Here is a 27334-nt window from a genome sequence, read left to right on the forward strand (position 1 = left end):
ATAATTTTAAGCGCTCTAAAATGTTGGCATTGTAAATTAACCCGTTCAGAAGTTAAAAGGCCATCGCAAGCGAGCCAATGCTCCTTCCGGCCCGCAAACTTGTGATACCGAGTATACCTAAAAGGAACAATGCTGGGTAATGCAATGAGTAGTATCCACACTCTCTTACGTAGAGGAAATGAAGAAACTTCTTCTGTATTATCTCAATCACTAGTGAGTAAGTGGCATTTTCAGCCCCTCAAACCACCGCACTACTCTCCAGAATGCTACGCACTAAAGTTGTATACAAAAGTTTGATGGTATTCAATTCTGCGAAGTGTTTAAAATTATGTATCACAAATCTCAACATCTTGGTAGCTGAATGACTCACATTGACAATGTGACTATAAAACGTTAGTGAGGTATCAAAGGTCTCTCCTAGGTTTTTGTTTTTTGATCTATGCTTCAAAGATACATCAGCCATCTTATAGTTATAATACTCAATATAATAATCTCAGTGAAAGAAACCAGTTTGTAAGGGTAAATAATTACATCTTAAACAGCATTAATATATCTTCAGGTGTACCACAGGGTGCTCACCTTGCTCCTTTGCTATTCAATCTATTCATCAATGATCTAAAAAATGTTTTTCTTACTTCATCAATTTGGCTGTTTGCTGACGACACTAAGATTCTCAAACAGATTGACAGCCCTTCCGATTGTTCACTATTACAATATGATTTACTGTCTTATAGCACCTGGTGCTCATCCAATAATCTACATCTCAACTTAAGTTAGTGCAAGGTTATGTGAGATGCTTTCCTCTGGAAAATCCAATCAAATACGACTACTCACTGAACGATGAAATATTATTATCTGTGTCTAGTATACAAGATTTAGGTATTATACTTGACACTATTTTTTTTTTACATTTTATATTGAACATCTTATCAATAAATTCTTAAAACTCCTTGGATTTATTATAGAAGCACAACTGACTTCAAAAATATTACTACCCTTAAAACTCTCTTCTGTTCCCTAGTTTGCCCGCACCTTGAGTATTCCTCTGTTATCTGGTCTCCGTATTATGATGTTCACATCAAGAAAGATAGGCTGGAGGTTGGGCTAATTCAGAGACCAATATAGCTAGCTGGATAAGAGAGCTTATCCAGAAACTAGCTTAAATATATCTTCTCTTTAAGACCCTCGAAATAAATCCGACCTTCTAGTCCTATTTATAATTCTCAACTCACTCTTTGATGCGCCTGAACATCATGACATAACAACAATAAAATTAAATATCCCAACTAGAAACCTCAGACAAAACTTACTCTTTTATTTCGATAACCATAAATGGTTTTTGTTCCCCTATGCCCAGAATCCTCAGGTCTGCCAACAAACATACCAGTCTTGATTTCTTTGATAACAAGTTGTCTTCTTTCAAACGATTACTGAATCAAATTCAATTATAAACACCCCTCTCCCGCTTTCACGCCCGCCAAGTCTACTATATACCATTGTGTCTTTCTACATTCCTTTATAATAATTTTCTACGTACAAATATGGGCCTATTGGGCGTTTATATAAATATAAATAATACATAGTATGGTAATTTGTCAAAGCGTCAATTCTTTCACCATTTTAATTGTGAAAGAATTGACGAATTGTGTACTGAATAAAGCCCCTGTGTAGAAAAACCAACAATATGCGTGTGCACCAGTTTTGCCTGCCACAAATACCCCCTTTACACGTCGGCCAATACGTATCAGCCAGCGTACTGGTGAACGTATTATAAACAGTTGGATAATTTATACAGCGCCATTTCTGTGAAAATGCCCATAACGGCGCTGTACAATAAAAAAATATCCCACCCCGTCTTGCAGCTACAGAGCACATGGACGGTTAGGATTCTAGTTCCTCGTTTCCAATTAAAATCAATTTAAATTATAACAGAAAAGAGCTTGATTACAGCACGTCTTGCGGCTACAGAGAGCATGGACGGTAAGATATCTAGCCCCTATTTACACATTTTTGAAATTGACAAAGAAATTTTGTGAATTAATGAAATTTGAAAAACAGGTTGTGGTCCCGTGGCTAGTATCTCGGACTCGCGGCTCGAAGATCCGTGGTTCGAATCCCACTCTACCCTTACTCGATTCTCATTTTCTTATAGTGAGTTATTTTGGGGTTCGAACTGTCAGTCGGGTCGCAGTGAGTCACATCTTGCTGGAGGATGTGATTCTATAAAATGCTGCGAACGCCCAGTTGCATTCCACCGGCAACACTACTGACTAGTCCAACTCGTTAGCGTTCACGTCGCGAACCCTGGGCGATGGGATCACACTCATAACGGTGTGATCACAGCAGATAACGAGAGAATGAAAGGCGAGTTTAGGCGCCTTAAAACCAAAACCAACCAGCTAAGGGAAGGTAACCCCGACAGAAAATCCATCAGAGAAGGCAACAGGAAACCACTCTGGTCATCTTTTCCCAGGAATCACTACGGCGTGTACATCAATAAGCAGTCGTCCTGGCTGCGGAATGTAAGATTTAAAAAGTCAAAAAGTAGCTTAGGTGGATAGTATATTGATACCGCCGCCATCTGGCCATCTAGTGGCAGATATTGGCCAACGTGTAAAGTTGTCTTTAAAAAAAGACCAAAATTTACAAACATTCTGATCAGGTGAAAAAATCAGCGAGTGGTTGGTCCAGATGAGGCCCGTAGAGCCGATTGCTTAATGCCCGTAGGGTTGAATTTCTCATTGAAAACGTACTGGATGTGTGGCCATAAATTTTGCAGTATCCTTCATATATGTATTCATACATTATGCAAAACACAACTCGACACTCGTCTGGCAAAGCAGCACTGATTAGTCAGGGGTATGCAACTACCGGGTCGTATTTTGTAAAAATTTGTTTACTTGAAGGCAACTGTAATGGCACGAAATTACGGATATTTTATTTTTATTGGGAAAACCAACAAATGTCATATAAACATTAATAAAATAGAATAGAAATTACACCATCAATTGTAATAGAAAATGAAAAACTTAATGTAGTCACTGAAATTAAATATTTAGGTGTAATGTTGGATTCAAAACTTAAATTTCACCAAAACGCTAAGATGGTAATAAATAAGATTTCAAAAAAAATATCAATTTTGGGAAGGATCAGAAGATTTATTGATAAGGACTCCTGCAAAACTATTTACAAAGCAATTATTGAACCACACGTTAACTACTGTAGTAGCATTTTATTTTTATCAAACAAAGAAAACATAGATAAACTAACTGTATTACAAAATAAAGCCTTTAGAATCATTTTGAAAAAAAACAGATACACGAGGGTAAAGTCGATGGTAAATGAAATAAAATTATTAACATATAAACAAAGAATATTTTACAATACAATGATATTTGTTCATAAAATTATAAACTCTAATAAAAAAACAGAATTTTGGAAAAAAATTGATCGGAACCAGCGTGGACACGATCACAATACTAGAGAAAAGAACAAAATTAGACTTCCATTTAGGAAAAAGGCAAAGTCACAAAATTCATTTTTATTTAAAGCAATTAAAAAGTATTACGAAATGGAAAAAAATATTTATGAAGAAAAAACATATCAAAATTTAAAATAATGGTCAATACATATGTGATAAACAATTTATAAATTAAATATATTTTCAATGTTATTATTAGAACACACATAACAATATGTATGATATGTGTGCCCTACTTTAAGATTTAAATAAATAAATAAAATAACATAAAATGATATGGCAGGCTAACGCGCTGACCATTACACCACGAGGCCGACAAGGATAATTACGAATATACATGAGAATAAATTAAATATTAAAAAAACAGTATTACTAATTAAAAAATAATGCTATTTAACTCTGGTACGAAAAAAATATTTAAATTTACTTGAATTTTATTTGACTTAATTTATTTATTTCCAATAATTTGTTAAAAATAAATACAAAAAAAAATATACATACATCAAGTTGAAGTTTAGAACAAATATAATCATGGGACACGTTACGCATGCGCGGAATTCTCCAATGGTCCGATTAGCTCGTAACTACAGCGTACTTTTTAACACCATAGATTATTAACATATTACAACAGAGATGAAGAACATTTAAGAGAAGGTAATATAGAAGTCTAGGCTTATGACCTGTCAATGGCTGGTTTAAGTGGCCACTTTACACACTGTGTAACATTCACCATTCTGCCTATATTTGAACATCTATATTCCTTCAATTCTTTCATCTGTCGATGTTTGTGAAGTTAAAGAGCTGAAACCTTTATTTATGCGGGTGAGATTCATCTAATTGAATATTTCACCTACATACTAGGCAACGCCTGAAAATGTTATTTTTTCAATTTCTATACTTCTTCATGGACCAGGTAATTTATCAACAATATTTTGAGTTTGTTTAAATTTTTGTAGACAAGGACTGGATTCAACTCCCTGGGGAGCTGTTTATATTAATATATAACAACAGAGATGAAGAACATTTAAAAGAAGGTAATATGGTTTCCATTCCCCTATGCCCAGAATTCTCAGGTCTGCCAACAAACATACCAGTCTTGATTTCTTTGATAACAAGTTGTCTTCTTTCAAACGATCACTGAATCAAATTAAATTATAAACACCTCTCTCCCGCTTCCACTCCCACCGAGTCCACTATATACCATTGTGTCTTTCTACTTTCCTTTATTAAAATTTTCTACGTATAAATATGTCCGTAAAAATGCCCATTGGGCGTACATATAAATAAATTGAATCGAAAGTTTAATCACGACCAAAATCTATTAAAATTTTTGCATTAGAATCTTGTGCAATATTCCGTACCATTTCTTGTAGTATGTAAACACACGCATTAGAATCTTGCGCAATATTCCGCACCATTTCTTGTGGTATATAAACACACGCGTAACAGTTTATCGGTATCTTAAAGCCGTACCAATCTATCCCCACTTTGAGCCTTTCCCATTACCGCCTTGGGGCATCTTAATTAATCATCTCCCTGCTGGTCCCATAATTTGGGCTTAATAAAACATTAACGCTTTCAAAATTGGTGTGTACTTAGACCTCCCTCTCCCCATGTCCCGCAGGACCCCGGCCCTGTCCTATACTATCCATAGGCGGACTTCAAAATTGCAAAGAACACTTTTTTTTTTAATTAATGAGAATTGCGTTATTTTACCTTGTTTATAATCTAAAAGGTTTTTCAACAATATTTTGAGTTTGTACAAATTTTTGTAGACTGGGATTCAACTCCCTGGGGCGCTGTTAATATTAACATATTACAACAGATGTGAAGAACATTTAAGAGAAGGTAATATAGAAGCACTAAAATCTACTTTGACAAACAAATGTTCATCGCAGGAGGCTAAACTAGCAGTTCACAACGGAGTTCTAGTTCCAACTCTAATGTATGGAAGCGAAGTATGGAATTGGAAAAATGATGATGAAAGTAGGTTGAATGCTGTCGAAATGCGATCCCTCAGGCGAATTTGTGGTAAAACGATGTATGATAGGCGCACAAATGTCGAGATCCGTGAAGTGTGTAAGGCTGAGACATGCATTATTGACAGAATCAAGAAAGGGGTGCTGCGTTGGTTTGGACATGAAGAGCGAATGGACAGCGAAAGAACGGCTGAAAGGATCTACGATGCAAATGTTGATGGATGCAGAAAACGAGGAAGACCGAGAAAGACGTGGCACGATCGAGTCAATCAAATACTTGAATGGACATGTCAAAAGTAGGAATAATCGGCGTGCGTGCATGAGAAGATGTATGAATGTAGAGGAAGCGAGGTATGTATGCCAAGATAGAGTTTTATGGCGTTCTATCCTCTCTGCCTACCCCTACGGGGAAACAGCGTGATGGTTTGTTTATTTGTAATATAGAAGTCTAGGCATCTACAGGGCTTATGACCTGTCAATGGCTGAGTGGCCATTTTACACACTGAGTAACATTCACCATTCTGCCCATATTTGAACATCTATATTCCTTCAATTCTTTCATCTGTTGACGTTTGTATAGTTAAAGAGCTGAAACCTTTATTTATGCGGGTGAGATTCATCTAATTGAATTATTTCACCCACATACTAGGCAACGCCTGAAAATGTTATTTTTTAAATATCTATACTTCTTCATGGACCAGGTGGATTTATCAACAATATTTTTAGTTTGTCCAAATTTTTGTAGACAAGGACTGGATTCAACTCCCCTAACTTCATAAGCATCAACAGATGAAAGAATTGAAAGAATATTGATGTTCAAATATGGGCAGAATGGTGAATGTTAAAAGGTTTCTGTTTCGATGTAAATTTGTTGCAACAGAGAGAGAAAACATTTTAAGAAGGGAATAGTCTAGACTTATGACCTGTCATTGGCTGAATAAGTGGCCCCTTTACATGCTGTGTAACATTCACCATTCTGCCTATGTTTATTTAGTATACACATAGATTATAGGCTAAAATTGGAAAAACATATAGCTTAACTAACAGACAAACTCAGATATTTATCTTATGTTTTCCAAAGACTGAAAAATGCGCTTTAATTCAATCTTCAATCACATACGGTATTTACATTTTTTTACATTTTTTTTTACATTTTTTTTTGCACCACAACAGGCCAGGAGGCCTAATTACAGTGGTGAATTACATCACAGAGCACCCAGGCTTGAGAAAAATCACATTTTAATTTTTGTGTTCTCACCGGGAATCGAACCCGGAACCTTCCGTGCGTGAGTCAAGCGTCTTGACCACTACACCACGGAGGCCGCCATATATATATACCGCGGGTATAATAGGTTGGGGAGGAGTCTTGGACGTGCATAGTCGCTCAATAGAAATTGAACAGAAAAGTATTATTAAGATCGTGTACAAAAAACATAGACCATTTCCCAGTAATGCACTATACGTAGAGAGTGGACTCCTTAGTTTTGAAAAATTATGTTTATTTCAGTGCCTGAAATATGTTCGTAATGTTATTTTAGTAAAATAAATAAATTTGAATCATATTAATTTATACACTCTCTTTTTCCGCATCTAACATCCTCTCAATCCACAATCTACATCCGCTCCCAAGAAAGGCATGTGGACATCACCAGACGAATCCAGGAGACCCGATCGCCAGCCAGCACTCTCGCCACCTCGTCAATCGCGCGTCCCTTAGTTCCGCCGAATCAAACCGGAAGATCGACATCGACGGCCTTCCACGACGGCGAGAGCCCGCGATATGAAAAAGAGGCGACTTGAGTTAAGGCTCTCCTGAGCCATTCGCAGCACGTGTCGCAAAACATTCGTTAAAGGAGGCTGCTGCGTCCGTTCTCGGGCTCCAATGATAGATATAAAATCTAACCACCTACGCCTGAATTTCTCCTTAAGACATTCTCTAAAAACTCAGAAGTTTGGTGTTTTGAGTTTGAGCGAGGAGCTACAAATATAAATGAACGAGATGAAAATGAGATGAAGAACAATAAAAAAATGTTAATATAGAAGTCCGGGCATCTACAGGGCTTATGACCAGTCATTGGCTGGTTTAAGTGGTCACATTACACACTGTGTAATACTTACTATTCTGCCCATATTTGAACACCTATATTCCTTAATTATTTCATCTGTTGACGTTGGTGAAGTAAAAGAGCTGAAATGTAAAACGAAACATTCCTTTTTAAATCCATCCAAACTCTTTTAATCCGTCCAAACTTCCGTCATCATCACCAAAGTACTTTCGAAATGACCCAATTTTTTACCGGACACGGAGCTATGAGAAGTTACCTATATAGGTTTAAATTAAGGAATGATGACTCTTGTCCATGCGATGATATTTCTTCACGAGTATCGAACATTTGTTATTTCAGTGCCCATTTTTCAGTTTACAACGCCATAATCTTGAAGCAGAATGCAGGAAAGATTGAATACCCTTAACAGATATCCACACTGTAGTTAAAAGTAGTTATCACGCGCCATTGTTCTTGGACTTTGCAACAATGGTGATTGGACTCATAAAGGTAATCAACCAAAATCAGTGATCGAACATCCCATTTCCAAGACAAACAAAAACGATTTTTTTCCGAGTACCTTAGCCTCGTACATGACACGTAAGGCTACTAAATACAGAGGTCCAAAAATATATTTAAAAAAACTCTTTTCATTCTTCATACATTCAGGCGTCTCTTCATACATTTTCAAATCTTTATACATAACAAGCGGACACGACAGACGTTGTCCTGCCCGAACGTTGTCTTGCCTGCTATTAGCTTGGAAAAAGACTTGGATTGAAAAAAATGATAAATGGGTATCTAGGTACTTGTTGATGACTGAATTCCAAAACTAAAAAATATTCATATTCAAATATTGAATTTAAGTAGGTGTACCTAGGTATTTTTTGTGGTTGAATTCCAAAACATAAAATAATTCATTTTCAAATATAGAATTCTTTTTGCAAATGTCGAACTCTGGTCTCCTCACCAACAGGGGTGCACTTTATTTATGAATGGGATTTTTAAAAACTGTCATGGGTAGATATTATAAGGAATTGGAAGAAATAATCTAATTGGGATCTATAAAAAACGAATGTTGTTTGTAAACATTCAAAAACAAACTTTTTTTGTGAACTAAAAAATAACATCTTTCCTTTTTTTTAATTTATGAGCTATAAACCTTCTCGTGGCAAAGATGTACATTTATCTGAAAACCGCACGCAAATCGGTCCGGTAGTTATTCAGTCCATCGAGATCACACATACGAAAATTGCTTTTTATGTATAAAGATGAAATATAAGCTAACTTATAAAAACAATTAAAATTAAATTAAAAAAATAAAACAAATATTCCAAAATACTTACAATGTTTTTAAGTTGACCAGTCCGCGAAAGTCTCCTTCTTGAATTATTGTTATGTTGTTTCCTTGCAGATCTCTGAAATGAAAATAAAAACGTTAGAAAAATAAACGTAAAAAAATATTCCTTCGTATGTGTAGTAATACCGGTCAAAAAATACCAAGCTACACTTAGCGCAAATTCGGAATCAGCGTGCAAAATTACGTTAGAATCAGCGAATAGTTGACGTAACAGAATCATTGTCGATCGGTTGTCGAACGCCCAGCTCTTGCGGAAGCAGAAGGGGGTCGCACGTGATGGGCGAACCGGGCCGGGGATTAAGCTCGGAGCGGGAAGATCGGGAGCTTTTTCTGTTTACACTACTCCAGAGGGGGCGGCGTAGACAAACAACGGGCGGGCGGAAGGAAACCCGGGCGTTTGACTAACCAGAGGCACTAGCAGTGCCTACGTTTTTATTTTTATTTATTAGTTAGTTAAAAAAAAACTGTTTTTTTTAAGTAAAATATATTATACTACTGGCGGACCCGACAGACGTTGTCCTGCCCGAACGTTGGCTAGCCTGCTATTACCTTGGAAATAGATTTTTCATTGGTAAGTAGGTACCTAGGTACTTGTTTATGATTGAATTCCAAAACTAAAAATTATAAATATTCAAATATTGAATTTAAGTAGGTACTTAGGCACTTGTTTATGGTTGAATTCCAAAACATAAAATAATAAATTTTCTAATATATAATTATTTTTGCAAATAAAAACTCGGCTCTTCTCACCAATAGGTGAGCACTTAATTCATGAATGTGATTTTTAAAAATGTATTTATTTTTAAAAGAAATAAATGAGAAGAAGTTATAAGGCTTGTAAGGAAAGTATCTGACTGGGATCCATAAAAAGCGAATTTTGTTTGTAAAAATTAAAAAAAAACTTTTTTTAAAAACAAAAACCAACATCATTCCAGTTTTTTTATACATGCATTCTCGTTGAATGCAACCCTGGTAGGTTGATGGAAAAAATATTTGTGCTTTTAACTTTTTTTTCACCGATTCGATTTAATATCTGTGAACATGCACAGCGCAAAGGTCTACATTTCGCTAAAAACTGCACGTAAATCGGTTAAGCCGTTTAGGAGAAGTTCAGTGACATCACACGTACAGAAGAATTACATATATAAAGATATTATTAATATTTAAAGCATTAACTTTGTGGTCAAACATTTTGCTAAATGTTATTAAATATTTGGAAATATAACTACAACAACAACAACAACAACAAACCATCACGCCGTTTCCCCGTAGGGGTAGGCAGAGAGGATAGAACGCCATAACACTCTATCTTGGCATACAGACCTCGCTTCCTCTACATTCATACATCTTCTTATGCACGCACGCCGATTATTCCTACTTTTGACATGTCCATCTTCAAGTATTTGATGGACTTGATCGTGCCATGTCTTTCTCGGTCTTCCTCGTTTTCTGCATCCATCAACATTTGCATCGTAGATCATTTTAGCCGTTCTTTCGCTGTCCATTCGCTCTACATGTCCAAACCAACGCAGCACCCCTTTCTTGATTCTGTCAATAATGCATGTCTCAGCCTTACACACTTCACGGATCTAACTACAGGAGTAAATAATATTTAATTAGAAGTTCAATCAATCAATTCAATCAGAAGCTTATAATATATTACAGGAGGCTATAATAATAATAAATACAGGAGTTAAAATCTCACGTACAAATAATAAAGGGTTAAAAATTAATAATATGGAAATATTTCACATCAGGAAAGCTTTTAAAAATAATGTTCCTTTGATCAATAATCAAACAACCTTTCAATATAGTCCTTTATACGATGTTTCACTGCAATGGTCCCCCTATTAAACCTAAAAAGCTCACCCCTACCTCCACCCCCTCCACCTTTTTTCAACTATTTCTCAAACAACATATAATATTTTCAGAATGTAATCAGTGCATGTGCTTATTAAAATGCAAGTCGTGTTGGTTTTATATTTTTGTGCAACAACTACGGTGAAGGTGTGTAGTGGGTTTTGCATGTTGGTTTAATTGGTGTCCTGACGAAGAGACGGGTACGTCTCGAAACCGGTTGACATAGAAAAGTCGGTAAGTGGTTATTTATATATATTTATTTTAATATCATAATTTTTAATTGGTCAACTATATTATGAAAATCCCTCGTCTCCACTCCTTCACCTATTTCCTCATCCCTTAACCTTCTTACGAGCTCTCTTTTTTTTCTCATGTCTTATATAATATATGATTTTTCTCTTTACTGTGTAACATGTTCTCTCGTTATATTTGTGAAAAACTTTAACTGGATGTATGTACTATTTTTTATATATTGTATTCTTATATAACAACTGTTGTTTTATCTGAATAAATAAAAAAATAATAAATAAAAAAAAAATATATACAAATATTGAATAACATCTAGTATGAAATACTAGATTTAAAAATTACAACAGGGATAGAGAAGATTTTAGAGAAGAGAATTTGAAAGTCTAGGCATTTGCAAGGCTTATGACCTGTCATTGGCTGGTTTAAGTGGCCACTTTACACACGGTGTAACATTTACCGTTCCGCCTATGTTTAAGCATCTATTTTTCCTGTTTAAACATTAAAAACCGGTCCGTAATTTAATAAGTACTAAATGGTTTAAAACAAAATAAACTTTACACTGAATAACCGCAAAGTTGGTGCTTCAAAAATAATTTTTGAATAAAAAGTCCTTCGCAAGACGAGCTCCCTAAATAAATTTCAACAATTGAAAAGCGCGTTGAAAAGATAAAAGTTTTCGAAACGTCACCACCTGAATTGGGCCACTGAATTGGCAAATTAGACAAAAGCTAAGAGGGACTCCCCCCGGCTGTCCGAAACAATGAACTCAGAAGAAATTCAGAAATTAACAGTAGAATAGGGCCCTAAACTTTGCGAGGTAGACTCTAACTCTAGCTGATCAACAGTAGCCGGGCGCACAATACTCAGTTTTAAAATTGTATCATTTTATGTACATATAAGAGTGGCAATTTAAGGCAATTTCTTCCTACCTATAAATGTTTTTAAATATTTTTTTTTAAAAACATTTTTTAATTTATTTTTTATTTTTACAGGACTCACCAAGCCAATGAATATGGCTTGTCGGTAAAGATCCTTTACAATTAATCATATGATAGTCCTTACATAGTTGTATAATAATAATTACTACTAACTTAAATATAAGGAGCGAAAAAAAGTACATGTAATTTATGCTTTGCCTATGCCTCAAGACACTCGTTATAGGAGGCTGCTGCGTCCGTTCTCGGACTGGAATGTTAGTTATAAAATCAAACCACCTTATACCTAATATTCTTCTCAAGTACTTACTCTCAAAAGTCAGAAGTTTGGTGTTTTGTGCTTTGGTAAGGTGCCAAGATTCGCACCCATATAGGAGAACTGGCATTATACAGGAGTTGAATAATCGGCATTTCGTTTTGACTGAGTATAGACTTGAGTTCCAGACAACAAGCATCATCAGCAATTCCTAGGCGGGTTGCGAGCTCTTTGTGGTGTGCATGCTTCCATCCTCAGTTATGTGAACTCCCAAGTATTTAAAGCTGTCAACTTTCTCAATCCTCTGTCCATTGTTAAAGAGAGGCTGATCAGGGTCAGGACAGGATTCGTTGCACATAATCAGAGTCTTTTTTGTATTAATATTTAGACCCAGACGAGTTGAGTTAAAATATTATTTAAATGTAAATAAAGAAGGGGCGTCTCTAACATTAGTGGATAGATTATTCCACAATCGAGCAGCTAATGCTGTGAAAGAGGAGGCAAGACAATTAGAGCGATGGAAGGATATCAAAAGGGTTCTCTCGTTACTAGAGCGAAGAGATGGTACATGTTGTGATAGAGTGTATATTATCACAGTGTCGGAGATCTTTAATAAAATAAGTGTTTGAAGCACTAAATTTGTGATTTTTAATATAATTAAACTTTTAAACAAAAAAAAAACAAATCTTGAACTTGATTAACGAGTACTAAACGTAACAGCACTTGCTCTACCAGCCAGTTAGAATTTCATTGCGAAAATGTCTTGCCTTTGAAATAGACCAAAAACCAGTTTCGTCCCTCTCGCGACATCGTCAAACTGGTATGATTTAAAAAAAGTCTAAACTATGTGCATAAATATAGACTCTCAGGCTTAGAAAAGGTTTACAGGTATTGATAAAAAAAATAAAAAGGTTTCTCTGCACGAACTTGTTTCTCCTGGTTTACAAACTAGCTAATGAACTAACATACCCTATCGCCGACATAATTGGAAAAATTAGATTGAGGGAGACAGACAAATTTAGTAAATATGCGTTAAAAGTAATAGGGATATTGAAATTCTATGACAATAATATGAATATTTTTTAAAAAGTTATTAACCGTTAAGTAAAGCTAAAGAAATGTTTTTGCATGCGCAGATCTGTGATTACAGAAGTGGTAAAGTTAGGCTTCTTTTTCTCCGTGAGCCGTGTCTTACACTTCCATACAAATGAATCAGCAGAAAAACTCTATTGTGAATTGTTAATTACACCTCGAAAGACTAAATAATAAAATAACCTTAGTTTTTGCACTATGGTTCTCATTTGTTAACCGGCTACTGTGAAGCAATATAAAACGTTCGACAAGTACAATTTTCTCCCATCGCCGCGCCGTGGGAAAGGCGGGCTGTTCGCTCCGGGGGGGTACCGCAGGGCTCAAGTCTCGGACCCCTCCTCTATACACAAAAAAGGAAAAGGGGTGGAGAGTGAGGAGGCCGAACGGGAATCATGCGGGCTGCCCTTTTTAAGGGTAATTAAAAATTTAAAGCTAGTCCTGAAGGTAAAAAACGGATTTTTTCATTCAAACGCTGCTGATGTGATTTTCAATGAAACAGTTTCAGACTAAATTAGGGGGATTTGTTCATAGTGTCTTCTATTTTCAAATGTGATTCTGTACATTTTTGTTATAAAAATCGGATAAAATCTGATTTAATAAAATTTACATATTTCAACAGAAATTCATTGGCTGGTTTGAGTCGGCCTCGTGGTGTAATAGACAGCGCGTTTGTCTGCCATGCAAGAGGTTCTTGGTTCGATTCTCGACATGGTTGATGTGAAATATTTATTTAAAACGTTGTTTTAACACTAGAATATTTCATAGGCCCTGTACTGGCACCTGAAGCGTAAGACTGATCATCTTTCATTAATTTAACAAAAAATATCAAGATATGCTGCGATTGGTGAACTAATGCTGTATTCTATGCATTATCAGGTGCAGAAAGGGAATGAAGACGGTTTGAGTGCCCACTTCATACTTACACCAGCCATGACAGGTCATGAGCTGTCTAAAAGTCTTGAGGAAGCGTCTTAAATTTTCGATCAGAATGCTTTATGTACATCAGGGACAAATAAATTTAGGATAATTATTTTAATTATTTTTTTCCTGTTATACTAGTAATAAAGTTTATCTTACTTTGTACATTTACAAGCCCAATAAATAAACTTCAACAAAATGCCGCCATGATGAATGTATGACGTCTTTAACTTCCCGTTGTGATCGCGGCCCTGTGCCGAGATTGTGAACGCTATCATCATCTGTACATATCCAGACGGTACACTTAACTTCTGTACCTATCTCTATCTACCGCGGTATGGTATACCGATTTATCGTCTCGACGTCATATGATCGAACCCAACCAATAAATGACCTCGAAAATTTAGTCCGCGTTCCTTACTTCATTGAAAATTAAAATAGTTCTCGTGTATGATCAATTCCCACTTCAAAGCGATTATAAACTCCAAAAAACCCCAATTCTCATGCAAAATATGTTCGATTGAACATGATTTTTATATGACTTTTGACAATTACCAAGACAGTATGCTAAACGATCGTCTGTATTTATCTACCGAGCGATAGCAAAGCCGGCTCCCTTAACGTCTCGATACGTACACTCAAAAATATTGTAAAACACATGAAAAGAATATATAAAAAATAAATTTATTTTTAGTGGCAACATTTTGACACCTTTGCTATTATATATTAATAAGTCAGAATCTAGCCACATTATCCATGCATCTAGGCATTCGTTTTCAAAACTGACAGAATACGATTCGACTTCAAAATTTGCTTATTTCTTTCTCATATTTTAAATAGGCTTTTAAGAAAAATTTGCTGGGTTGAACACAATTTTTGTCACTTTTAATGCGTAGCGCCTATTGAGGTATTATATTACGAAAATGGCGCTATATAAGTTATCCATAATTATTATTAGATATGCGTATCGAGGGGTACTAGACCTATCGGTACAAACCTATGTACTTGCATCAAAACTTAATGATGTAAGTAATCGGAGGAATCGGTAGTGTATCTTCGTAATTGCTTGGGAGAATTTATCTTCAACTATGACGTCATAATGAAGCTATGTCCACTTAAGTGTGTAGATATGTGTTCCGTTACGTACGCTTCCCCTTTTTCCATATCTCGAAAGCTCTTAGCTTCCCTGCCCTGGACTGGTATTCCAAACGTTCTCGCGGCGGCAGAAAAACCATTAAAGAAAATACACGAGATAAAGTGTTTTCTACGGCCGCGAGAACGGTTCAGAATAACACCCAGTAGCTCAATCAAAAATGACTATCGACGTGCTAATAAGCGACGTGATGCCAATAAAGTTCTCACCATGGTTGTTTATCGTATTCGGGATCGCAATGAAACATCCGTGGAAGCTATCGATCGGGATTATTTTATTTTTTATAATGTCTCACTTCAACCTGATGCTTGGCTAGTATTAAATTAACTTAGTAATAATTAACCTAATATCAAATGTCAAAATGTTTACGTTTCGAGACGTATAATCCTGCTGCGCAATCACATATTTGAATTTAACTGATGTAAATATGGAAACAATTCCAAAACTGCATGCCAAAAGTCAAAAACAGCAGTCGCCATAGTAAGTGTAATTTAATTTTCACTTTTTTGTATTGGATAATAATAATAATGGTTTATTCATAAAAATTGCAATTTCTTTATCTATTGCATACATACTTAGGTAATAGATTTCTCTGGATTATGTCTAGTCAGCCTAATTAGGTACAACCTGTTTTAAGGCAGACATTTTTATGCAAAAATAAACAATCACATGTTTATATTTTTATCAATATCCCTACAGAGATGAGGTAGAATTTTTTCAAATTCAGGATTATGGATATTCGAGCGTTTACAGGGCTTATGACCTGTCATTGGCTGGGTTAAGTGGCCACTTTACGTTTTTACAACATTCCCCATTCCGCTTATTAGCGAATATCGACACAGGTAATATTTTGATTTTTGTATATATCTTATTAAATGAGAAACCATTCACTAGCGTGTTGGAGCACCATCTATGTATTGATATTGAAGTTAAGTATTTTTAATTAGCATATTACTTTATTTTATGTATTTAAGACTCTTCCGAGTTAAATTAAGTACTAGTAATCGCCTGCAGATGATTCTGCAATTTATTTATACTTATATTTTGACCAGATCTTATTACACAACATTCTACCTCATCTCTGTAGGAATATTGATAAAAAAAATAAATATATATATATACCTACTCCCCCTCGGGAGAAATCCAGATTTGTGTATGTACAAAAATACACATACCAAAAATTAATGTTGTATTGTATTATTGTTTATAGTAAACGCCGATTTTTCGCCAGTGAACTGTATTTATTTACGAGGAAAACAAAAAACAGACCGACACGATACCTGACCGACCTGAGAGATTACACACGCGTTGACTTATGACTGAAATAACTTAAGCATGTTCGTTATTGTTCATTGTGATCGCTTAAATGCTTAGCATGATTTTAAGCTCGTCGATAATAATCATTTGTGATTGCGCCGCTGGTCTCGAAATTTCTATACTAGCATCTCGAGAGACTAAATTTTGAGAGTCACAAATTTCGAATCAAAAGCCCAGACAGAATTGAAAATAATAATTATTATGAAGATATAATACAGATTCATACTAGGTACTAGTATTTATTATTGTTTTGAGTTCAAGTGCACAGTGGTTTTTTTGTAATCCTTTTATTGCGTAAATTTTGGAACGGAAAGTATACAAATTGCCGGGGATTAGAGGATTAGAAATTCTGGAACAGAAAGAACCACTTAGCATTACAGCTTCCGGAAAAATAAACATACAAAATGTCATTTGTAGAGGAGATCCATTGAATAAAAAAGCACCACTGGGAAATGGCATTATTAATTAGTTTCTTTTACAGAAACAAACAGTCGACATTGATATAATAACATTAAAACAATACGGTTTGAAGACAGACCAGCGAAGTTTTTAAATAAAAATCATACATATTAAATTGTGGTACAACAAAAGGGTGTGTTTGTGTGTACTTGTATGAGAGTAAGTGTTCAGGTGTGTGTAAGCGTTAGCATCATTAAATAGCAAGAGGGAGCGTATTTTTTTTTTCTGTAAATAAAATACAGTAGAACATTATTATGGTTAGTCAAACACAATGGTAAGCTGCGCATAATCGCTTTTATATGCGGTTAGCCCCTGCTATGTAGGAGCGTTAGGACTGTGTAGTACAACTAACAAAAGTAAAAAGGCGAGAAAGTCTATCCACAGTCTAATTTTGAGTGAAGTTTTACTTTGCCATTCGAAGTACTCTACCATCGCCTTTTGGCACCCAAGAGGATCAGTCTTATGCTTCGAGTGCCAGTCCAGAGATTATAAAATATTCCAGTGCAAAAACACATTTTTAAAAAATAATCTTTCAAAAGGGAAGAAACGCTTTTATTTTTTATTCCATGAATAGCCAACTGAAAGACGCATCTGGTTTTAAATGCCTAAAATCACTTCAAAAATAAAAATGGAAAGTAATAAAATGGAATGGTCAAATCGATTGTGTCTGCCCAGATTTGAAAACATCTATCTCCATATAATTAATAAAAAACGCTTTAATGAGAGAGTTCAGTGCTATGGGAAATTGAATGTAAAAAATGTGTTCTTACACGAGGTAAAATTAAAGCATTTAATCGTACAGCGAAGTTTCTCGAAAATGTATTAAAAAATTACTAAAAATGTTTTTTATAAAAATAACCGATCAATTACTAGAGCTCAATGTGTTAAATTTTTAGCACGTTTAATTTGTTTTGACAGCTACGGGGTTCTACTTTTAAAGGTCAGCACAACGCACTGCCGACAACTCGTGAAGTCACGGATGGAGTAATTTCAACAACAACTAACCATCATGCCGTTTCCCTGTAAGGGTAGACAGAGAGGCTATCCTCCACATCACTCTTTCTTTGCATATGGATCTCGCTTCCTCTACATTCATACATCTTCTCATGCACGCGCGCCGATTATTCCGACTTTTGACATGTCCATCTTCAAGTATTTGTTGGATTTGGTCATGCCATGTCTTTCTTGGTCATCCTCTATTTCTGCATCCATCAACATTTGCACTGTGAATATTATTGGCCGTTCTTTTGCCGTCCATTTGCTCTACATGTCCAAACCAGCGCATAGCTTCTTTGCTGATTTTGTCGAAAGTGCTTGTCCTAGCCTTACATAATGTACTGACCTCTATATTTGTGCATCTATCGTACACATTCGCCTAAGGGATCGCATTTCGACAGCATTTAGCCTACTTTCATCCCTGTTATTCCAAATCCATACTTTGCTCCCATACATCAGGGTCGGGACCAGGACTCCATTGGTTGTCCAAGGTTGATTTAAGTGCACCGTCCACTCTGTTCCCGGCACTTACCCTCCTTTCAATGTCTTTCTCAGTCTTTCCATTCCAGGTAAACATACTTCCCAGGTACACAAATTCCTCTACCTGTTTTAGTATAACCCCATTCACAGTGATTTCACATTTAGTCATACTTTCATTTCTTTCAAAAACCATCACATTCGCTTTATCGACATTCTCATCAGCAAATCACTTCCCTCGCATACATCGTAGACCTTTGTTACCAAGAGTTGCAGGTCCTCTTTGTTGTTAGCAAGAAGCACGGCATCATCAGCATTTGGAGTAATGAAGTAATTTCAAAATTAAAAAACTTTTAAAATCATAATTCCATGTTCACCTGAACGTTTAACATTTAAAAGTAGTTCTTTTTTATTAAAAACATTTGTTTCATTCATATTTGTTTATCATTTGTTCGCCCTCTTCTAGAATATGCCTCCGTGGTCTGGTCTCCATCCTATGTCAATCGCATAAATCACATTGAATCAGTCCAACATCGCTTGCTTCGAAAAATAGCGTGGATGCTCGGACTAGAGAGAGATAATTATTCTTATGCTGAAATAGAGTCAATGTTAAATATTTCTAGTCTACAAAAACGTAGAACTAATATTGACTCCATTTATATGTTCGGCCTACTAAATGGTATAATCGATGTTCCATCATTACTGGGACAAGTTAAATTCAATATTCCGACTCGTAGATTGAGAAACAATGAAGTACTGTTCATCGATCAGCATAGAACAAACTATGGCCTAAATTCTCCAATGACCCGCCTTTGTCATATTGTTAACTCAAGACAAGATCTGGACTTTTTTGGTTTAAGTTTACAACGATTTAAACGAGCACTAAATAAATAGTCCAGATCTTGTCTCGATGTCCCTTATGTTTGTCAATGCTTCTTTTCTTTTTTTTTAAATGTTTTAAACTATTCTTTTATTGTAATATTTTAACCTTATAAATTGTATACATGGACAATGTCCGTTAATAAATAAATAAATCATTTATATTGTGGTCAAGAAGGGCAATAAAATAATGGTATGCAATATATTCATAAACACGATCAACAGATAAGACTTCGATCTAAACCATGCCAATCCATCTTCATCCCACACTGTTTTAGTGGCGAAGAGATCCACGAAAAGCTGAAAGACCTATCCCAAAGAATTCCAAGTCGTGTGATGAATTGACTAATCTACACATTCTGGACATTGGGGCATAAAAACCAAAGTTGCTCTTAGAAGATTTTATAAATAGCAGATTTCAATTTCTGGTGACGCGGGCGGGAAAATGCAACAGGGATGGGACATAAATTATAGAATTAAGTACTTTAAAAATGCACGTAAGGTCCACCTCCATTCTACGTTTCTCCAATGAAGACAGATTGAGAGGTGGCTTTATTTTACTATAGGAATAATGACGCCTTTGCAACCCGAGTAACCATGCTACTTTTCTTAGAAAACGGTGCTGGACAGACTCGATATGGTCAACGTGAGTTAGGATTCTATAGAAGAATGGAGACCAAATTGGAGAAGCATATTCTAAGTGGGGTCGAACTAGTGAACAGTAAAGAATTTAGGAGGTATTCATGTTTTTTGAAGTCCGTCGCCATCCTATTGATAAATTCAAGAAGTTTGAGAGATTTGTTTAAAATATTATCAATGCTTTCACAATAGAAGAGTTAACTATCTAAATTGATTCCAGGATCCTTCATTGAAGAAACAAGTTATGGAGAAACTTCGCCATACGATAAGATGCTTTAATTTTTACAGCGTCTAACAAAACATTTTTGTATCCAATTTTCTCTAGTTCCGAAATTCCTAATTTTTCAACATTTTGCAGCTAAATTTTTTGAGATTCTTCGCATTCGTTCTACGCGTTTCCAGTCGGTATTCATAATAATTTATCGAAACGGCTTAAACCGACCCATTACGAACCCCGAAGGAATTAGTCTGCTACAAACTGTGGTTTGAAATAAACGCATATTTAACAATAAGGAATACAGAATTGAAATGAAATATTTTCGAAAGGGGAATTTCTCATTTTTATCCAAATTTTTGGGATAATTTATGTAAATCCAATTTGTTTGCAGAGAATTTGGAATCGAAAAAACTGTTCGCCGGAACGCGACAAAACACGTTTTTGAAGTAGGACCTTGTGGGGCAGTGTTTAAAAGGATATGCGGTCGGTGAGCGATTCAATGATTAGGTATTTGAACGTTGTTTTATTGCACACATCTTCCCGGTACTGTGCGAAAAAGTCAACTGTACGTAAACGGACTGATTATGCGTACTTAAAATCGACAAAATCGAGGTGTCGAATTGTCGATTTTTGCACCCCAATTCAAAACGTCACGCCTGGCTGGAGGTCGAAGAACGCCTAAATACGCGTTGGGCTTGACCGAGCATTTGGGCATGAGTTGAGCGTCATCATTTCCGAGGGCTCAGGGCATGTCAATGAAAACGAAATCATTCAAATAAATATTAGATTAGCGCGCTCAACAGAAAACTCGATGTGGTTTTACCGAGTATGGAAGCTTGTAATGCTGGCAAATGTGAATGAAACTAAAGGTGCATGTTGGATTCACGCGTAGTAGGGAAGAGTTAAGAAGCAGATGCGGTAAAACGGGTTAAAGGAAACGTCGAAAGGAGCGCAAAAAAGGTCGAGGTATGGACAGAATGCATGGCTGCAAAAAGCATTGAAAGAGGAACTCGGTTCGACTTTTCTTCATACAAACATATCTCCATGCTGTTTTCCTAGATTATGGGACTAAAGTACTGTCGTACGTCCCGGTACACCGGGACATACATTTATATATATATATAGTTAGATTATTTCAATTGAACACCACCAGGCATAGATGTACTTTCCACACAAAATCATTTCAAACAAATTATGCTCAGTTCTCTCCGTTAGTTCGATTTCACCTAAATGACAATAAATTTAACCATCTTTCTCATACATTTAATACTTCGCCTACTTTAATCAAATTAAAAATTATATCAAGTACTGGTTGAGCTGATAATTCGTTTCGATGTGTTTTAGCCAGAGTGATCATGTGTAAGTAGATACTGGCTAATTTTGGTTTTGTGCGGTTGCCACGCCTTTTTGACGGACATTTTGACGGGACATTTGTTGGTTTGGCTACACTGCTTGTTTCCCACTTCGAGTTCGCACGCTTTTCGAATTGTTAAAAAGTATTTTTCGCTATTTCACCGTGAAACAACTTAAGGCTTAAACTCGCACTACGCCGCAAACATTGTATCATCCATCGCCATTCATCATCATCCGCCGCGCCGCCTCCAGACAATTGTGTGCCTGCAGTTTTTCCGACCGACAGTTTCCCTGATAGCTTGAGCTGATCGACACAAGGAAGAAGACTCAAAATCAGGTTAGTCAGTGTTATTACATGTTGATTTTCTCTGGTTCGAGTGCATCTTAACAGATTGTTGGTCGCATAATCCGATAGCTCACATTGTCAGTTTTAAAATAATTTAAGTGTCCGCTTTCACAAATTTATGTAAATCGCAAAAGGTGAATTCTATTTACATGGATTCACCAAGTCCAATGTCATAATTTACCAGTCAAATTAATGTTTAAATTAATCACTCCCTCGCTACTAAATTATTATAGTGATGAAATAACCTTTCTATATTTACAATATTTGAGAATGTCCAAATGTTTGTAGACAAAAAACTGGATTTCACTCCCTCGTGAGTTATTAAGATTAACAAATTACAACAGGGATCCACCCGTGTTGTAATTTGTTAATTTTAATAACCTTAGAAAAGGGAATATGGAAGTCTAGGCATCTACAGGGCTTATGAGATGTCATTGGCTGGTTTAAGTGGCCACTTTACACACTGTGTAACATTTTTTTCCATATTTACGCCGGTAAAATTCGAATATGTGATTGCGCAGCAGGATTAAACGTCGCAAAACTTAAATATTTTGACATTTAATATTGGATGTTCACGGATGTTGCATTGTGATCACTAATAGAGAAATTGTAATCACGTCGCTTATTTATTTATATACGGCATTTCTGCCATTTACATGCATGAGGTATAAAGATTGCTTAAAAAAATATATTAAAAAATCGAGTATGAAATATTAATATACTCGTACTGTACACATTATAAATGACTTGAAATACATATATATTTTAAAGAAATTATACAATAACAAAATACAATAATCAATCAAATTATAACTATTCCAACCCAATCTCCTGAAGTTGATTTGCTATTTTTGATAAAAATATGTTGGTCACTTTGTTTTTTAAGTTAGGCAGAGATAAACTAAATATATCAAAATATGATGCATATTCATTCCCGGTATTCTGTTATTAGCACGTCGATAGTTATGTGTGATTAAGCTACTGGCTGTTTTTAAAGGGACATAGAATTCAGTTTTCTGCACCCGACAACATCAATAAATATGTGTATTTTTTTAAATTTTGGACTGGCTGCTTTCTGCATAACTACGTTCACATGATGCTATAAAGGATTAACTCCTTTCAAATCTGATTCACCCTTTCTCCTCAGTTCCATCGCGAAGTAAATAAATAAATATTTAGGAGGCGCAGAAGCTCAATGACCCAGCGATCAATCGGAATGTTTTCAAGAGATTTAATTATTGTCCATTGCAAAAACTAGTTCCCGCCTTTCCAACAACTGGCTCCGCCGTTTGTGGAGGCCATGTTTTTGCTTTCTCCGCGCGAAGAAGACCCGAGCCTCGCAGGCAACGATTAAAGGTTTGCGGTGATGCAATAATCTAACGAGAAATATACAAATTAATTAATTCTGTAACAAGGAAACATTAAAAAAATAATTCAACCTTCTGATCATAAAATCGTGAGAACATCAGAAAACAGATATGATGAAATCTCAAAGCTCCTTACGTTTTCACGTGAGATTAATTAAGAGGATATGCGAGGAAAACACTTTTATGAAAAGTCTTTTCTTACATTTAAATCAAGATTGAAATATCTTCTTCTTCTTTCTTTTCAGCATCATTGGAGCATGTGGACATCACCAGGAGACCCAATCGCCAGCCAGCATTTTCACCTCTTCGACCGTTAATCCAGCGCCCCTTAATTCCGCCGAATAAAGTCGAAAGATCGTCATCGACGGCCTTCCAGGACGGCGTGAGCCCGCGGGTTTAAAGAAGATGCGACTCGGGTTTAGGTTCTCCTGAGGCATGCGCAGCACGCGTCCGAGCCACGTCCACCGCCGCATCTTCAAGACGCTCGTTATAGGAGGCTGCTGCGTCTGTTCTCGGGCTTCAATGTTAGCTATGAAATCGAACCACCTTATACCTAATATTCCTCTCAAGCACTTACTCTCAAAACTCAGAAGTTTGGTGTTTTGAGCTTTGGTAAGGTGCCAAGATTCATATCCACATAGGAGTACTGGCATTATACAAGAGTTGAACAATAGGCATTTCGTTTTGACCGAGTATAGACTAGAGGTCCAGACAACACACATCGTGTTCAAAGTTGCTCCTGCTTCCATCCTCAGTTATGTGAACTGCCAAGTATTTAAAGCTGTCAACTTGATTGAAATGTCACTATCTGAATATTTTAGTTTTCCCCTCCTCCTTCCTTCTTTCCTTCCCATTCCCCTTAATCTCTTCATAGTACAGTGTAGATTTTTAGTCAGTTTTTGTTTCTATAAAAAACTGTTTAAATATATTTAATTTTTATTTTATTTTATTTTATTTGTTTGTGATTTTTACAGCTTTTTAAATTTAAAAAATAAGTTAACAATACTAGAGCCAATTAAAAAAATCCACTGTTAATCTATAAACACATAATATATAAGAAAAGAGTTTATCAGGCGAGAGTGTAAATCTGAGTCAAGTATAATTGATAAGATTAAGAAAGGGTCTCTGAAATGGTTTGGTCACGTAGAACGAATGAACGACGAGAGAATGGTAAAACAAGTATATATGGCAAAAATGAACGGCAACGTGAGACGAGGACGACCGAGGAAGACGTGGCATGATCAGATAAACCAAAATCTTAAGTCCGGTCATGTCAAAAGCAGACAGAACCGAAGGGCATGTATGACAAGATGTATGAATGTGGAAGAGGCTAGGATTGTATGCCAGGATAGACGTTTGTGGCAGTCCATTCTCTCTGCCTACCCCTACGTGGAAATGGCGTGATGGTAGTAGTAGTAGTAGTAAGAGTTTATAAAATTGTATGTGTGCGACGTTTGTATTCATGTATGTGTGTATGAATGTGTGTGAATAAATGTGTGAGGATGTGTTTATGTCGGTGCGTTAATAAAAAAAGTAATTTAAAACGTGTATAGGAGAGAACTAGGTAAGAGGTTTGACTATAAAGAAAATAATAATAAACATAAATGGTTTATACCTACTTTCGAAACCTTTTCAAAAATATTTTTCTTAAGTAATGTAATGTTTTGATTGTATTATTAAAAAAATATGGTAAGTGTCAAAACCTTATTTTGAATAAAGAATTTTAATTTAAAATTGAATTAGTACATATTGAATGAATAACGTGCAACGAGTAATGTGTAACGAATAATGTGCAACAAAGCAACGAGAGAGAATAATCTTTACATATATAATTCCTCTGTACGTGTGATGACACTGAACTCCTCCCAAACGGCATAATTGATTTACGTGCGGTTTTCAGAGAAATGTAGATCTTTGCGCTGCGCGTGTTCGTAGATATTTTTAATTTTCAATCGAATCTGTAAAAACAAGATAGAAGCATAACTCTTTTTTTCATCGGCCTACCAGGGTTGCTTTCGACAAGAATGCATATACAAAAAAAAAAACAAAAGATGTTGGCTTTTTGTGTTAAAAAAGTTTGTTTTTGAATGTTTGTTTACAAACAACATTCACTTTTTTTGAATGCCAATCAGATTCTTTCCTTACATTCCGTGTAATTCTTCTCATTTATTTATTTTTAGTGGATTTTTGGTATGACTAAAATAATATTAACTGACATTCAATACATTTTTGAAAATCGCATTCGTGAATAAAGTGCGCCCCTGTTGGTGAGAAGAGCTGAGTTTGACATTTGCAAAAATAATTCTATATTTGAAAACGAATTATTTTATGTTTCGGAATTCAACCATAAACAAGTACCTACATAGGTACCTCTACTTATCAATGAAAAGTATTTTTCCAAGGTAATCAAGCGGGCTAGCCGACGTTCGGGCCGGACAACGTCTGTCGGGTCCGCTAGTGTATATATATATATATATATTAATATACCTGTAATTTGAGCATATGCCTACAGTAGAACTCCGAATATCCGAATCGCTGATTATCCGAATCAATTTCAAAATTTCAGAAAAAAATCATTAAGACGGAAACTTACTGCGATTCGCAAAACAGCGATTCTGTCCACGAACGCTATTGTCCTTCCCTCCGCAAATTGTCCACCCTTCCTCCATGTTCGTTTTGATCAGACAATCAGTGTGTGTTGTCCTTAATTAATTAAATTAATTAAAAGCACTCTTTCTTTAAATAGTTCTTTCTCTCATTTTCTACATACACACAGTAATTGAATTAAATAGACCCTTTTTACGGAAAAATCCAATTATCCGAATTTTTCACTATCCGTATAGGGTCCGGTTTCGATTGATTCGAATAATTGTAGTTCTAATGTACTATTTCTGTTCTCAAATTAAACAGTTTGGGTGGGTAGGAAGTAAAGGATATATGCCCGCCCTTATATGTTTTGAGTTTGTTCAAATTTTTGTAGACAAGGATTCAACCCCCTAGGGAGCTGTAATATTAACATATTACAACAGAATGATGAACATTTTAGAGAAGGGAATGTAGAAGTCTAGCCATCCACGGGGCTTATGATGGAAGAATCGAAGGAATATAAATGTTCAAATATAGGCAGAACGGTGAATATTACACAATGTTTAAGATGGCAACTTCAATGGAAAACCATGTAAAATTTTCGAATTGCTTCCAATTCGCAGACGATACTGCCGTTGTAATAAGCCATTCAAATATAAAAACTGCCCAAAAAATGCTTCAAGAAGATTTTTCAAATCTCATTAAATGGGCGCATGACTATGGCTTAGTAATAAATTCTAAAAAAACTAAAATTGTTCACGACATGTATCCTCACCATATATTACTAAATGTGAATTTGAAATAGAAATACAAGCTCATATAAAATCTTGCCTTCATTCAAATTTAAATATAGAATCAGATAAATGTAATTGTATACAACAATAACAAGAGACTAATAATCCAGGGAATTAAATTATGCAATAAACTGAACAAAAGACTCAGGCAACCTGTGCAAAGATGTTAAAACTATAATTATCAACGGTAGAACATGAATTTTGAAAAAGAAAAATGATTTTGTTAAATAAAACCAACCCTTTAAGGTTAATAAATACATTTTAAATAAAAATAATAACTTTTTACGAACATAACTGTATTTTTTATTCCACTCGGACGGATCTAACTCCGATATATCACAACACCCCTCCTTAAACTCTCTTGTGTACGAATATTGTGTATAAAGGCTTTGTACGTTTTCTTTTGTCCGGCTTCTGTGAATTTTCCGAGAACCCTTTGTGTGAGAAATCTTTTACTTCTTTCCCTTAAAAACGTTTTACTGAAGCCAGTTGCATACAAAAATCAAGTTAAAAATAATATAATGTTGCATAGGGCACTGCATTGGATCACCAAATGCAGCGAATGTCGCTCATTTG

The 27334-nt window shown here is 35.5% G+C and overlaps 1 protein-coding gene across 1 annotated transcript in view; it reads right to left on the reverse strand.

Annotated features, from left to right (window-relative positions):
• LOC148276556 (uncharacterized) overlaps nt 1-27334 on the reverse strand; it is a 167486-nt gene that overhangs the window by 31891 nt on the left and 108261 nt on the right. Inside the window, exon 2 of the mRNA XM_088234094.1 lies at nt 8852-8923. Within this exon, the coding sequence (XP_088090220.1) occupies nt 8852-8923 (72 nt within the window). The remainder of the gene's footprint in view (nt 1-8851; nt 8924-27334) is intronic.

The sequence above is a fragment of the Micrasema longulum genome, unplaced genomic scaffold (assembly GCF_059751315.1).
Source record: "Micrasema longulum isolate JH-2025_06_02 unplaced genomic scaffold, ASM5975131v1 h1tg001195l, whole genome shotgun sequence".
In the NCBI taxonomy this organism is placed as follows: domain Eukaryota; kingdom Metazoa; phylum Arthropoda; class Insecta; order Trichoptera; family Brachycentridae; genus Micrasema; species Micrasema longulum.